General features: G+C 45.9%; 1 protein-coding gene across 1 annotated transcript in view; it reads right to left on the bottom strand.

Annotated features, from left to right (window-relative positions):
- Positions 1–13,737, bottom strand: part of Sptb (spectrin beta, erythrocytic) — a 69,285-nt gene extending 55,548 nt beyond the window's left edge. The window contains exon 1 of the mRNA XM_046461778.2: positions 13,584–13,737. Within this exon, the coding sequence (XP_046317734.1) occupies positions 13,584–13,731 (148 nt within the window). The 5' untranslated portion in view covers positions 13,732–13,737. The remainder of the gene's footprint in view (positions 1–13,583) is intronic.
- Between the last annotated feature and the right edge of the window lie 462 nt (positions 13,738–14,199).

Below are 14,199 nucleotides of genomic sequence, written 5' to 3'. Positions count from 1 at the left end.
GATTGAGAGCACGGGCAGTGGCCTGTTGGCTGCTGTAACTTGGAGGCTGGGGTGGAATTACCCAGAGTCTCCCGCACCCTGCAATGCTTTGCAGTGTTGAGACACAGGAAAGATCCCGAGAGGGTAATGATGATCAAAAGGAGACAAAAGGCCCAGGGGTGGGGATTAATTTCCATCAGCCCATTCATTTGGCTGCTCCCCATCGACCCTCTCAGCACATTCACTCCCGCATGGCCTGGTCACTCCTCAAGAACCTTCCAAGTGCAGGAGAGGCCAGTGGCCCAGAGCCAGCTGGGTGGGGAACCCTGGTACTGTGGACAGGAGGGAAGGCGCTGTGCATAGGCCTGTCCCCAGGGCACCCGAGCCATCCTGCAGCGGATCAGGCTGTGGGAAGGAAGCCTCAGCAAGGCCCTGCAGGAGCCAGGATTTATTTCCAGAGCTCTAACCCTGTCCTTGCAGGAAGGAGTGCGTGAGCATGGACAGGCTCCTGGTCTCTGGCCACCATGGAACCCAGGGCGTCTCCGATTCTCCTCCTTCTCAGGCCGTGGCCACTTCCACTCCCACTAAATGTCAGGGCTGCCCTAAGAAAATTCATCTTCCTCAATGGTCAGCTCTAACCCAGAATTACTCTCTGGGTATCTTGATGAGTGATCTCTTTCTCATAATCCCCTTCAAAAGTTAAGCTTGAGGTCAAATATACACACGACACCAAACCCTCACATATTTTTCCACTGAGTTCATACATGGAAAATGCTGGCACACAGAAAGCATGACATCATGTGAGTTATCATCACCATGGCTACTGTTACTACGTGCATGGGCCTGTCCTAGAGAATGCGTGCGCATAGGCCGCCTCAGGCTCCCGGAGGTCTCATGATGGAGTTGAGGAAACAAGACACATACTCACTAACTGTTCATTTTTCAACCACACAAGAAATAAATGGCAATTAGTTTCAATCACACAAATGCTGCTACAAGGTGATATTGGCTTAGTTACAAGATAAATGGTGCATATAATAAAAGTTCCAGATGTCAAAGAAGACAGAGGTCATTTCAACTGGAGTCATCAAGAGGGTCCTTCTACAGAAAAGCATTTTGTATATGTGGAAAGGAAGGAAAGTCAGGAAGACAGAATGAGCCCAAGCAGACAGGCATCAAAGGACAAAGCTTGTCCACAGGCTACTGAATGCTGCAGGTTAGCAGACATGTGCAAAATAGGTTTTAAGGGCTGGGGATGTGGCTCAGTGGTAGAGTACTTGCCCTGGGTTAGAGTCCTAGTACCACAGGAAAAAGAGAGAGAGAGAGAGAGAGAGAGAGAGAGAGAGGCAAAACAGGTTTTAAACAGGATATAGCCATCCCTGAATGAAAAGCTAAGACATTTAGACTTAATCCTAGAGGCCAAGGGAGCCACAGAAAGTATGGCACAGTCATTTCCTGAAATGTTAATTTGTAAGGATCCCAAACAACCATAAAAAGACAAAATGTTTCAGGTCATTTGAAAAAGCGCACTGAATTGTTGGATAAGAAAATTCAACACCAGCAAGACACATCAATTTACCCTGAATTAATACATATTTAACACTATTGAAATGCATTTAATTATGTAATTTAAATTGAGGAGAAATTAGAGAAATGATTCAAAAATTCATTGGAAAAATAAGCAAACAAAAATGACTAGGAAAATTCTAAAAATGAGAGTAATAAAAGGCAACCAATCTTCTCAGGTATTTTTTCTTTCAAAGAATATTTATGGTAAAACTGTGTAGTACTGCTGGGTATGGTGGTGCACATCTGTAATCCCAGCAACTCAGGAAGCTGAGGCAGGAGGATTGCAAGTTTGAGGCCAGCCCCAGCAACTTAGTGAGATCCTAAGGAACTTAGCAAGACCTTTCTTCACAACAAAAAAATGGAAAGCAATGGGGATTGTGGCTTCATATTCCAGATTAAATTTGTGGCTCAGTGGTAGAGCATGTCTGGATTCAATCCTCAGTACTAAAAAACAAATAAACAACAACAACAACAAAAAAAAAAAAACCCAAATCTCCCAAACAGCATGGTACTAGCATGTGAAACCAGAATCAATAAACCATAAATAGGCCCTGCAGGGTGGCACGTGCTTGCAATCCCAGCTGCTCAGGAGGCTGAGGCAGGAGGATCTTGAACTCAAAGCTAGCCTTAGCAATTTAGCAAGGCCCTGAGCAACTCAGCGAGACCCTGTCTCTAAATAAATATATTTTTTAATAGGGTTGGGGATGTGGCTCAATGATTAAGTGCCCCTGGGGTTCAATCCCAACTACAAAAAAAAAAGAAAGAAAATATTCCAAAATACATATGGTCATTTAATATCTGATAAAGGTATGTTTCAAATATGAAGAGGAGAGACGATTATTCAGTAAAACGTGTTTGCAAATCTAAATGACCATCCAGGAAAAGTTAAATTCACACTTCCTACTCCAGGTTAAATTTCATTTGAATCAAAAACCAAAATGTACAAAATGAAACCATTAAAATACCCAAATCAATCATGCTAAGATGTTCCTCAAAATAATGTTAGTGTAGAAAAGAGCCTTCTAAATAAAACACAAAATCCAAATGCCACAAAATAAAAGATTGAAAGTTCAACTATGTTCAAAAAAATTTATGTGTGTGGAATAAAACACCATAAGAAAAGTCCACCTGATGGGGAAATGCATTTGTAACGTGTCACTGGGCTGATTTACTTAATATGAAAAGAACAGCGTTAAAGTTTGGAATGTCCCCAAGAGGCTCTTGTGTTAAAGCCTTGGTCCCTGGCTTGGCATTGGGAGGTGGTGGACACCTTAAGGGGTGGGGCCTGGTAGGGGTCTTCAGGTCACTAGGGGTCATGCCCTTTAAGGGTATTGCAGGACTCTATTTTTCTTCCGCTTTTTTTCCTGCATGTTGGCCATGAAGGGAGCAGCCTTGTTCCACTGTGCACTCCCCACTACCATGTGCTGCCTCACCACAGGCCCAAAGCAATAGGGTCAACAGATCATGGACCCAAACCTCCAAAACTGTGATCCAAAATAAACCTTTTCTCTTTATAAGGTGTTTATCTCGGGTATTTGTTACAGTGACAGAAAGCTAACTTACACAAATGCCTAAATATAAATAAGGAAAAAGACCAACAATAGGAAGAGAGAGTTAACAGAAGCCGGGAGTGGTGGCGCATGCCTGTAATCCCAGCAGCTTGGGAGACTGAGGCAGGAGGATTGCAAATTCAAAGATGGCCTCAGTAATTTAGTGAGGCCCTAAGCAACTCAGTGACACTCTGGCTCTAAGTAAAATACAAAAAAGGGTTGGGAATGTGGCTTGAGTGCCCCTGAGTTCAATTCCTGGAATCACCCCTGCCCACCCCCCCAAAAAAAGAGTTAACAGAAAAAAATTATAAACATCTCTTAAATATGTAAAAAGCTGTCCAACCAATTTGTAATAGAAGTACACATTAAAAGCACATATATATACATACACACACACAAAGTCTAATATGTGTCTTTAATTAATTTGAACAAATTATAAAAGATATTTGTGAGACAAGTAGAAAACTTTGAATAGCAAGTGGGTATTAGATTATATCAGTATTCATTTTATTAGATATAATAATGGTATTTTATGCTTAGGTGGGAAATGTTCTTGTCTTCCAGAAGCACCTACTAAACTAATTAGAGGTAAAATGTCATGATGGTCTTTATTTTTAGAATACTTCAATCCCAAAAATAGATAAGCAAATACAGCAAACTATTAACAACTATTATATGTGGGTGATAGTTCATTTCACCTTTGTCTCTGATTTTTTTTTTGTATATTTGATGTTTTTCACACTTAAAGTCAGAAAGTAAGTGAAAGTACACCAAGACACTATATTTCATTTATCAGATAAGCAAAGATCAAAAAGTCTGATAAAATATGATGTTGGCAAGGATGTGGGGAAGAAAGCATGCATATGTTTCTGGAAAGGGCATAACTGGGGCAACCTTTATGAGAGGCAATTTGGCAAGACTGAATAGAATTACAAATGCACATACTTTTGGAACCAGTAATTTATCTTCTAGGAATTTATTCTACAGCTATACATGTACATTTGCAAAATAATATATATGAATGTTTATTCATTGCACTTTTTGAAATAAAGATCAGAAACAACCTAAATATTCATCAATAGGGGACTAGTTAAATTAAAATTATATGTCCACACAATGGAATACTATACAACTGTAAAAAGAATGAGGAGGCTGTTTATGTACTAATATAAAGCAATTTCAAGATGTATTGGATGAAAAAGTATAGAAGAATGTACAGTAAAAAAAATAGGCAGAAAACAATCTAGACCATTTGCTTAGATGTGAATAAAAGAGTCTTGGAAAGATATACAAGACATGGTTAACACAGGTTGTAGGTTGTAGGAGAGGAATTGGGTGCCTGGAAGGCTAAGGAGGGAGTAAAACTTGTTATTTGCCCTTTTATAACTTTTCAGTTTTAACTACCAGGTATACACATATTTCTTCTTTAAAACAGAAATAAGTACATTTTCCTTTTTTACAGAAAATTAAAATGTTTTTTTCTTTCCCCCTCTTTCCAACATAGGCTAGTTCCTAAGGATTTTTCACTAGGCAAAAATCACAAGCATCTTTAAGCACCTTTGCACAAGGGCAAGAGGGGGCAGGTCAAGGAGGGGAAACACTCCTGAGCTCCAGGGATGGATCCTGGGGTCCTGGGGGGCGGGGCAGCCAGGCACACTCTGCCTCCCACCACATCGTAAGAGGGGTTGGCATGGATTCTACTGTTCCTGTTTAATTAGCTGGGGGGTGGGGAATTTTGTTTCCAACCAGTTAACTTCATCACACTGGACCTGTGAACAATGGAACGCAGTTCTCCTGCCCTGAAGGATTTGCAACCTAACTAGGGTTGACTTCAGGGTAGGACTGTAGGGTACTTAGGCAAGTTTGATAATGCAAAATGCAAGAATAAAGCATTTAAGACTGACTTTGAAAATACACTGAGCCGGGCGAGGTGGCGCAAGCCTGTAATCCCAGCGGCTCAGGAGGCTGAGGCAGGAGGATCACAAATTCAAAGCCAGCCTCAGCAACTTAGTGAGGCCCTAGGCAACTCAGTGAGACCCTGTCTCTAAATAAAATACAAAAACGGGCTGGGGAAGAGGCTCAGTGGTTGAGTGCTCCTGGGTTCAATACTCAGTACCAAAAAAAAAAAAAGAAAGTGAACAGAGTTGAACACAAGGGGGCTGGTTAACTAGGTTGGGGTGTAGTCATGTAAATGAGGATGGTAAAGCCAACAAAATGATAATTTGCATATTTATTGGTGTGAAAAGATATTCATGGTAATATTAAGTGAAAAAGTTCGAAAATTATAACATTATAGTAACATTTTGGTATTTATACACAGTCACGTATCTACAGGCATTAAAATATATCCACATGACAGATTAACAGTGGCTCTAGTTTTTTTCTTTACCTGTTTTTCTTATCTTTTCTGTACTAAATATATATTCTTGCTAATGTTTAAAAATATAAAAGTAATTGCCTTAATATTTTTTTTTAAATAAAAGAGGATCTTAAATATTTCAGCAAAAGAAAACAGGTTATCATAGACCCATTTAAATAAAAAAGTTTCATTTTTGAAGAAACCTAGTTTTGATCTGAGGTTTGAAGATAATGCCTCTGGAACAGCAGGGAAGAAAGGGGGGTCTTGTTCAAAAACCCTCCTCTGGTCCCCAGCGAGTACGCACGCCCGTGTGCACATGTGTGCATGTTTGGGTGAGGATGAGGTACTTAACTGATTCAGAGCCACACAGCTGAGGGGCAGTCTAGGAATTTGAACTTTATACTCCAAGTGAGGAAGAGCCTGGTATGTCAGGCGTGGTGGCACATGCCTGTAATCCTTGGGAGGCTGAGGCAGGAGGATTGGGAGTTCAAAGACAGCCTCAGCAGGGGCTGGGGATGTGGCTCAAGTGGTAGGGCGCTCGCCTGGCATGCGTGCGGCCCGGGTTCGCACCACATACAAACAAAGATGTTGTGTCTGCCGAAAACTAAAAAATAAATATTAAAAAATTCTCTCTCTAAAAAAAAAAAAAAAAAAAAAAAGACAGCCTCAGCAAAAGGGAGGTGCTAAGCAACTCGGTGAGACCCTGTCTCTAAATAAAATACAAAATAGGCTGGCTCAGTGGTCGAGTGCCCCTGAGTTCAATCCCCAGTACCACGCCCCCCACCAAAAAAAGGTGGTTCTTAGCTGAAGCAGCACCTCACTAAAAATGTGTTGGAAAACACCATAGAACAAGGACCAATTATCCTCGCAGGTGACAGTACATATAGGATGTGAGATAGAGCACTGAGTTGGAAGTTTTGATCAAAGAGCCTGATGAGACTGGTGGTGGAAGGAAAAACGGGAAGGGGTATCTTGGGTGAGATGCAAAGGAGGTGACAATGTAGGACTCGGGAACATTCAAGAAGCCAGAAGCACAGTGATGATTTTAAAACCCTGGCTCTCTCTCTAGGCCTGCCTGGTCGGTTGCCACCTGGCTCTGAGGCCTCCCTCCTGTATAGGGGGGAATGGACACAGCTCTACCTGCTCCTTCACAGGGTGGTAACGGGGTCACGAGACAACCTTAAAACACCCAGAACACACAGTAGTGTGCACACACCAGGCATCGTCAGCAAGCAGCTGGTGTTGTCTGCTTAAAATGAAACATACTCATTGAGAACCTGGTCTGGGAGGTCGAGACCGCCCAGGACTCAGCCTGAGCCCAGGGGAGATTTCTGGCTATATCCACTGCTTTGCTAAAAGAAATTAACCTCCTTCTCCCAAGCCAGGATCCAAAATGTCACGCTTCAGGATAAAGCAGCACTTTGTCAGCGCTGTCCCATAGGTGGCCTCTTCTGGGGCTGTCTAAGCTGGAAGGGCCCTGGGCATCATCTAGACTGAGCCCCTGGTGTTCAGGCCAGGAAACAGCCCCTGAGGAGCAGGAGCAAAAGTGGCATGGCCAAGGCCACCCAACTATAGCAGCAGGAGGACGGAAGAAAGAGTCGAGGGACCGCTTTCTCCCCACTGTGGCAACCCAGCTGCCATCAATCCTCTCCTGGACTTCTGCACAGCCTCCCCGCCACTTATCTCCCCTTTGAAGTCAGAGTGAGCTTTAAAAACCCAAACCTACACATGTCACTTCCCTGCTCAGTGATGGGTTGGGAGCAGCGCTGGCCACCCAGTCTTCTACTGAAGGCCACAGCTCCTGGCCTGAACCTGACTGCTCTCCCAGCTAACAGCTCCCTCCCTTTGACTCTTCAATCTGCCACCTTCTGCAAATGATTTCCTCTGCCACCCCTTTGGAATCTCCAGCTGCTTCTTGCCAGGTGTCTGATCTTACCATAACCAGCCCTCTGGGATACACCTCCTGCCTGCCCCTCCTCTCTCTACCACTGACCTCTGTTCTGACTCCAATAAGCCCCTACTCAATACTTTGCATGAGTTATAACCTGTGCTTTATATTATAAAATCTTATAGTTCCCCAGATATCTTCACAGCATGTATCATAATTTAAGTAAAGTGTGTGCATCTGTAGACAGACACGTGTGTGCTGATCCGATCTGCCCCTCTTTCACCAGACTGTAAGGTGAGATTCCCTGGCTGATCCAGTTTCCAGTGTCTGAAGGCCAAAGGGTCTGGAGGCAAAATGTTCCCAGATCACAGCTGCTACTAGCCTCCCTGCCATTCTCTCTGTGTGAAACGATAAAATGAACAGATGCTCTGAAAACAACACCCTGGGTCCCCCCACTTCAGCCAAGCAACATGCAAAGGGGCCCTCGGGGGGAAGGGGGCAGGGAATGAGTGCTGGGCTGCTCCTAAGAAGCCTGGTGTCACAGCATGCCCTTGGGTACAGAGGGGACAGCCCATAGAAATGTCCCAAAGATGGAGGAGGCTGTTAACATGGCTCGCTCAGACTGCACTGCCTGGGGAGGGAAGAGAGTCTTGTTATTAACTTTGGTGTATTAATATTTGATAAAACATCTTCACAATGATAGATAGCAGTCAACCAAAGAAGGTGGAACTGACTGGTTTTGTTGAGAGTTTTCAAAGAGGAAGAACAGCTTTGATCAAAAGGCACGAGGGGACAAGGTGTTATCTCCCAGGCAAGGTCCTGGACCACACAGTGCAGGTGGCAATGCTGCCTCTTTGGGTTTACCTGCACAGGTAACAGGCAGATCTTTCTATACAGTGGGGGTGGGTACAATCTCACAATGGCTGACCTCCAAGAGGAAGCAGCTGATCCAATTATTTTTTTTCCTGATAGTACATTAAAATAATTGCTGATGGTAACAGATAGTTCCTTGAATAGTATATTTTCCTAATATATAGTCTCTAAGTAAAACTCAATTTTATGTTTTGAAATCTGAGAAGGAAAAAAAATTTAAAATGTCCCATTAATAATACCATCTCTGTGCTCACAGGTACCAGGAGAGAGATGCTGGGGCCATGTAGAGCTAAAGCCTTGTTCTCCAGCAGCTGCCTCTGAATCTACTGATTTCACGGGCTGCCAAGAAATGGTAGACCCCAGTCATCTGCCCTCTGGACACAGAGCCCTTCCTAGGTCACTGGGCCACTTGGGATCAGTATCATCCTGGTACAGGTAAAGAGGGGGCGTCCAAGGAGAGGCCAAGAATCTCTTGAGGAGCTCTCAAGGCCTTTGGTCACCAAAGTCAGAAGGAAGGAGCCCAGGCGTCCCTCTTAGGGGAGCACTGGGGCAGCCAGGGAGGATGGGGCAAGGATCAGCAGGGTCTGAGGCCCACCCACCTGAGGTTCTGATGTCATATCTGCTGGTTACAGAACTTAACCTTGGGGTCTGGACACAGTGGGTCAGGAAGATGGTCAAAGTGGCAGCAACTACGTGCTTCCGAGCACAGGGCCACGGCCTGTGGTGCACCTGCTACCCTGTTACATTCTTTGGCTTGTCCTCATCCACCCCCACCACTGGGCCTCCTCTCATTTCCAGGAAGAAGGCCACATGAGATAATGCAGAAAGGAAGCTCACCTCCAATTTGAGACGTCCCTGGCTTCTAATTTAAAGGCAAAATGGAGCAGGCTGCATCATGTCACACACTCGGTTTTTAATGAAGGAGCTCAGTTTAGTTTCTCCCTTATCAACTGCCCGACTGGACAAGGAACAGGAGAAAGACTGAGACAGAGCCTGTCATCCCTCTTCCTCTCAGGTCCCTCTCAGGAGGCTCTGGACTGTTCTATGTGCTGCTATCTTTGAGATGCCTCTGTGTACTGATGAGCCATAAATCACCCAGCAGGGGGTGGGGGGCACTCAGCTGTGTGCATGTGCAGGGCAGGGGGAGCAGGAGGGAAGCAGGGTGTGGGAGGAAAGAAAGGAGGAGAGGCTAATGCACAGGGTTTCTCTTTGGGGGGCATCTTGTTGCTGCTTTCCCCCTCCCCCTCCTCTCTCAGCTGGGTCACATCTGCCCGGAGGCATCCTCACCAGAGTCAGTGGGGGACATAACCTGGTGCCAGGAGGGGTGTGCAAGCAGGCCGCCCCTGCCCCCTCCCCCTGACTCCCTGCCACCCCCACCATGAGGAGAGAGTCAAGAGGGCGGGCACTCTGGCTGGTACTTCCCTGCAGTCTGCAGTGCTTCATCCCTCATCTGGACAGCCACATGTGTGCAGGGTGGCTCCCAGTGTGAGAAAGAGAACGAGAAGAAACCGGGTTTGAGCAACAGGGACAGTGGCTCTAGGAGACACTAGGAGTCTTCCTATCAAAACATGAAGGCTAGACCCTTCTGGAGGGACAGAAACTTGGGCTTTTCAACTGCTCCCCTTCCTCTAATCGCTCTAATCCAAAAAGCAGAAAGACATTAGAGACGGTCATCAAAGCACAGCAGAATGGTCCCCTGTAACCCACCACTTAACCCTGTGAAGTGTTACCAGCCAGAGACTGAGGTTAAGAAGCCAAAATCTAAAGGAGATAACTCCTGCTGGGTCCATGCCCTCCCCCTGGCATCGCCAAGGTCAATTCCATCCCCTCTGCAAGCTTTCTTCCCTACCTTCCCCTTCACTTTAGCCAGGCTGAGTCCCCATTTCAGATCAAAAGTCATTCATTCTGGAGAGAGGTCAGATTTTTATATATTTTTTTAAAAAACGGAGTAACCAGATACCTTGCATATTTAGGCCCAGACAAGAAGAGCTGGGAATAGTAGGAAAGGCAGAAGAGGGAGTATTTCCTATAGAGCAGAGAGGAAGTTGGCTTTAAGAGCAGAAAAGATAGAGTCCTGTTAGCCCAGTGGTCTTCCAACCACAGGTCACTGGGTGGAGAAGGACTTGGAGGAGCTGCCAAGTCAGAAGAGCATCTGACACGGCCCATCAACCCTCTGGTTTCTTGGTCCCCTGTGTCACCCAGTTGGATGGTGGAGACACAGCTATGGTGTGGGAGTAGATGGCCCTATAGAGGGAAAGACCTGCATGGCAAGGGGCTTTAATCTCATGGATCTGAGGTCTAGGGGCAGGGCACAGAGCCAAGAGTTTCAAGCATAAGCCTCTGCCTAATTTCCCTGCTCCTGGTTCTTCAACCCAGGCTTTCCCAGGCAAAGGAGGTAGGGGTGAAGCAGAAGAAACAGGTCCTGGAACAGGCCTAGGTAACTAGGACCAAGACTGAGCTGATGATCTTGAACATAAGAAGTTGAGAAAGGACAGAAAGTATCTATAGGAAATGTTCTTAGTATTAATAACATCCCAAATTCATCTAGCATTTTATTATTGATGAAATATTTTCATGCACTTTATTTGATTTTCACAACCACCTTGGGAAAGTAGGGTGTCAGGCACAGCCATGGTTAGTGAAGGCTCTTTCCTGACGGACCTAGGACTGACCATTGTCCAAATTTTAAAAACAGGAAATCAAGTTTGAGCCAGTGATTCTTTCATAGCAGTAGCATGAGAGGTGGAATCAGGACTCAAATCCGGGTCTGGTGACAGACCAACACCTTCAATTGCAGAAAAAAAATGCCAGACCAACTTCCCCCACCTGCTACATAACCTCCAAGCAGACTGCCTTCACCCCAAAAGGAACACAGGGCTAAAGTCCTTCTGGGCCTTAATATTCTTACAAGTGGAAAACAGCCATAGGCCACTTTGACATGCTGAGACTAACAGCAGCGTCCACTTCCTAAGGCCTCATTGGAAAGGCCAACCCCCGCCTGGATTACTGAGGTGGCCCCAAAGATGGTACAGAAGGGGAAAAAAATGTCAAGAAGTTAAAGCTGGGGAAACTGGACACACTTCCTTTCTTCACCTTGCCCACTCAGCAGAATGCACCCAGCCAGCCACTCTATTTGGATCTTTTCAAAGCAGAGGTCATTCTGATGGGATCTCAGCATAAACTGCCTGGTTGTTTGTAAAAATCTTGAAAGGACCCCAAACTTAAGTGTTTACTTGTGAGCCAGATGTTCTGAAACATTAAGGTCCAGGCAGGACACTCCACAGGAGCATTCAGATTCTTAGGTAGGTAGGACACACACACTCTTGGTGAGGGGTAGGGTGTCAGGCACAGCCATGGTCAGTGAAGGCTCTTTCCTGACGGACCTAGGACTGACCATTGTTTCCATGTGATGCCCTCTTATGCTTGCCCCTTTAATCCATCTCCACCAGCTTCCCAGGCAGTTCAGACATGGCTACCACACCAACAGGCCACCTGGGGTAACCCTTAGGCTTTCTGCCCATCCCGGGAGCAAGCACCCTTCAATTCCCCAGCATGATGGCTTTCTCCTCCAGGAACAATTCTCCCTGCATATCCTCCCTTGCTCTCTCATTGCTATTTAAATTATATGCCTTTCCTACAATTCTCTAATTCTACTCATGCTAATTAGTTGTGAGCATAGTTCATTTTTCCCTAATAGATTAAAACTCCTTAGAGACAGATGCTATATTGAATTCATTTCTTTGGTTTACCCCTCTCCTCTTGTGTCTGGCTGGGGGTTTAGCTTTAAACTTAGTAAGAGTACAATGAATAACTGTTAAAAATGGAATTTACCTTGGTTTTCTATAATATAGGTAACGTATGAAACAGATCAAATAACGTCTACACAGGTCACCTCATTCCATCCGTTGGCAAACCTCATGGAACATGGTTACCATTGTCCCTGCATCTGTATCACCAGGCTCACCATAGCCAAATCCAGCCAGCAGAAATATAAAACCAAACTGACAAACTCAAGGGTTTCAGTTTAGTTTGGTTATTTAAAGAGGTTAAATTACATAAGCAAAAAAGCAAGGGGTCACAGCTATTATGTTTCCCCCAGGAAAACCAAGGAAGGATTGTTTGGGGTCAGAAAAGGTGAGGACAAGATAAGGAAGAAGAAAGGGAGCTTCCAGTAAAGATCAGAACCAAAAGGGTGATGGCCAAGTCTCTAGTGAGTTCCCTGTCATGACAAGAGAGAAGAGACACTGCATTCCTTTTATGGAATGAGAAGCCCAGATACTTCTGAGATAAATGGTCATTATAATTCTAGAGGGGCCTAGAGCCCTGCTCATGGCTCAAGGTCAGCAGGGACCACAGTATCTGGGAGTGGAGGGGAAAGAAGGGCAGGAGGAAGAGGATCGCTATGAACGTCAAGTTCCAGCAGGACCATAAGAAACAGGGTAAAAATCACTCCAGAAAGTGCTCATGGGAAAGGCTGTGCTCTTCTTACAAGTCGAGCACAATCAGTGATGAGGAACCAGGTCCAGATGGGGTGGTGATGGGTGGATTAGGGGAAGAAAGTTTCCCCACACACCCCTGTGTAACTCAACCTCTATTTATTGGCCAAGGATACTAGGACAGAATTTAGTTGCCCCCAAATCAAGTTCCAGGGAGACAAGAGTCACAAGGGTTGGTGGGAAAAAATAAAAATAAAAAATTCCAAGAATCAGATCTCAGCCAGCAGGGGGAGGAGAAGCCATTTCTGCTAGAGATGTAAGATACTCTCTCTGAAAGAGAGAGAGAGAAAAAAAATCTATTATGAACCTGCTAAGTACAAATCTAATTCCAGTTTAAAGATGAGAGGTTCTATCCAGAAAATCCTCCTTTCTAAGGCAGTGTGGAGAGGATGCTATCTCTTCTCAATTTCTAATTGAATCACCCTTTTCTTTGGGGATCACAGAGAGGAAAATATTTTTTCTCTCCAAGGCCAGGCAGGAAACTGGGGTGCCCAGGAGGCCCCTTGCACCTGGGCCTGGCTGTCTAGCCCTCACACACTCCTTTGCCCAGGCTTTTTCATACTTTTAACATTAGTCGCAGGTTGCTCCAGACAGGAGCAACAGAAGGCAGAGCCCAACTGGCACCAACTCCAGCTCCTCCCTGCTCTTCAGAAAGACCTGGGAAGAAATGGGGGCTGTTTGGGGCAAACCTGCTAGAGCCTCTACTCCCTCTCAGGGCTGCCTAGCCTCTCTGAGCCCAGCAAACACATCTCTATTGCTGCCATGCCAGGGCTCACCCGACATGCACGGAGGCTTCACTGTCGTGGGGAGGGGCATGGACCTTGGGATTGTGAACATGCTTCTCTAACCCCTGTGGCCCCAAGCAGTACCTGCCAAGGCCTTGATCCGGGACCTCTCAAAGAGCCTGGCTGAGCTGTTGTCATTATCCAGCTCATCTTCCGGGGCGTCCCAGCGGGCATTGATCCGGCTGTACGGTGGCTGGTTGCCCACGTTTTCAAACTCCGTGGCTGATGTCATGCCAGCAGGTTCTTAGCAGCTACGTGGGCCTCAGTCTTCATGGAAGGGTCCCTAGGGGACAGCAACACAGTCAGAGGGTTAGCTCCCCGCCCCCTCTCACTTTTCCTCAGGGGAAACTTGTTCGGAGCATCCGACAGCAGCAGATCCTGGCGGGAGCATCATGCCGGGTCCTCTGCTGGGGCATGCCTCCTACCCAGGGTCTCTGGGTCATGAGTTATAAAATATTGCAGCAGCAGCAGCAGCAACAGTAACGGCAGTGGTGGCGGGGACACAGCCGGAGAGCTGCAGGCAGCAAGGGTCAGGATGGCCAGCAGGTGGAGACGTCAGTCAGTCGCAGTGAGCCCATTTCCTCCAAACCCGCTGCCTCCGCCCCAGGAAGCAGCGAAAGGGGCAGCTCTCTTGGGAGCCAGAGGCTGGTGGGGGACGAGCTGGGAAAAGCAGCCCCCACCCTGAGTACCGGGGCCAGGA

Source organism: Marmota monax, unplaced genomic scaffold, assembly GCF_021218885.2.
Source record: "Marmota monax isolate L192 unplaced genomic scaffold, Marmota_monax_Labrador192_F-V1.1 WCK01_AAM20220418_F8-fsc00001, whole genome shotgun sequence".
In the NCBI taxonomy this organism is placed as follows: domain Eukaryota; kingdom Metazoa; phylum Chordata; class Mammalia; order Rodentia; family Sciuridae; genus Marmota; species Marmota monax.
The sequence above is the reverse complement of the archived record's forward strand: the minus strand, read 5'-3'. Positions and strand labels throughout refer to the sequence as shown.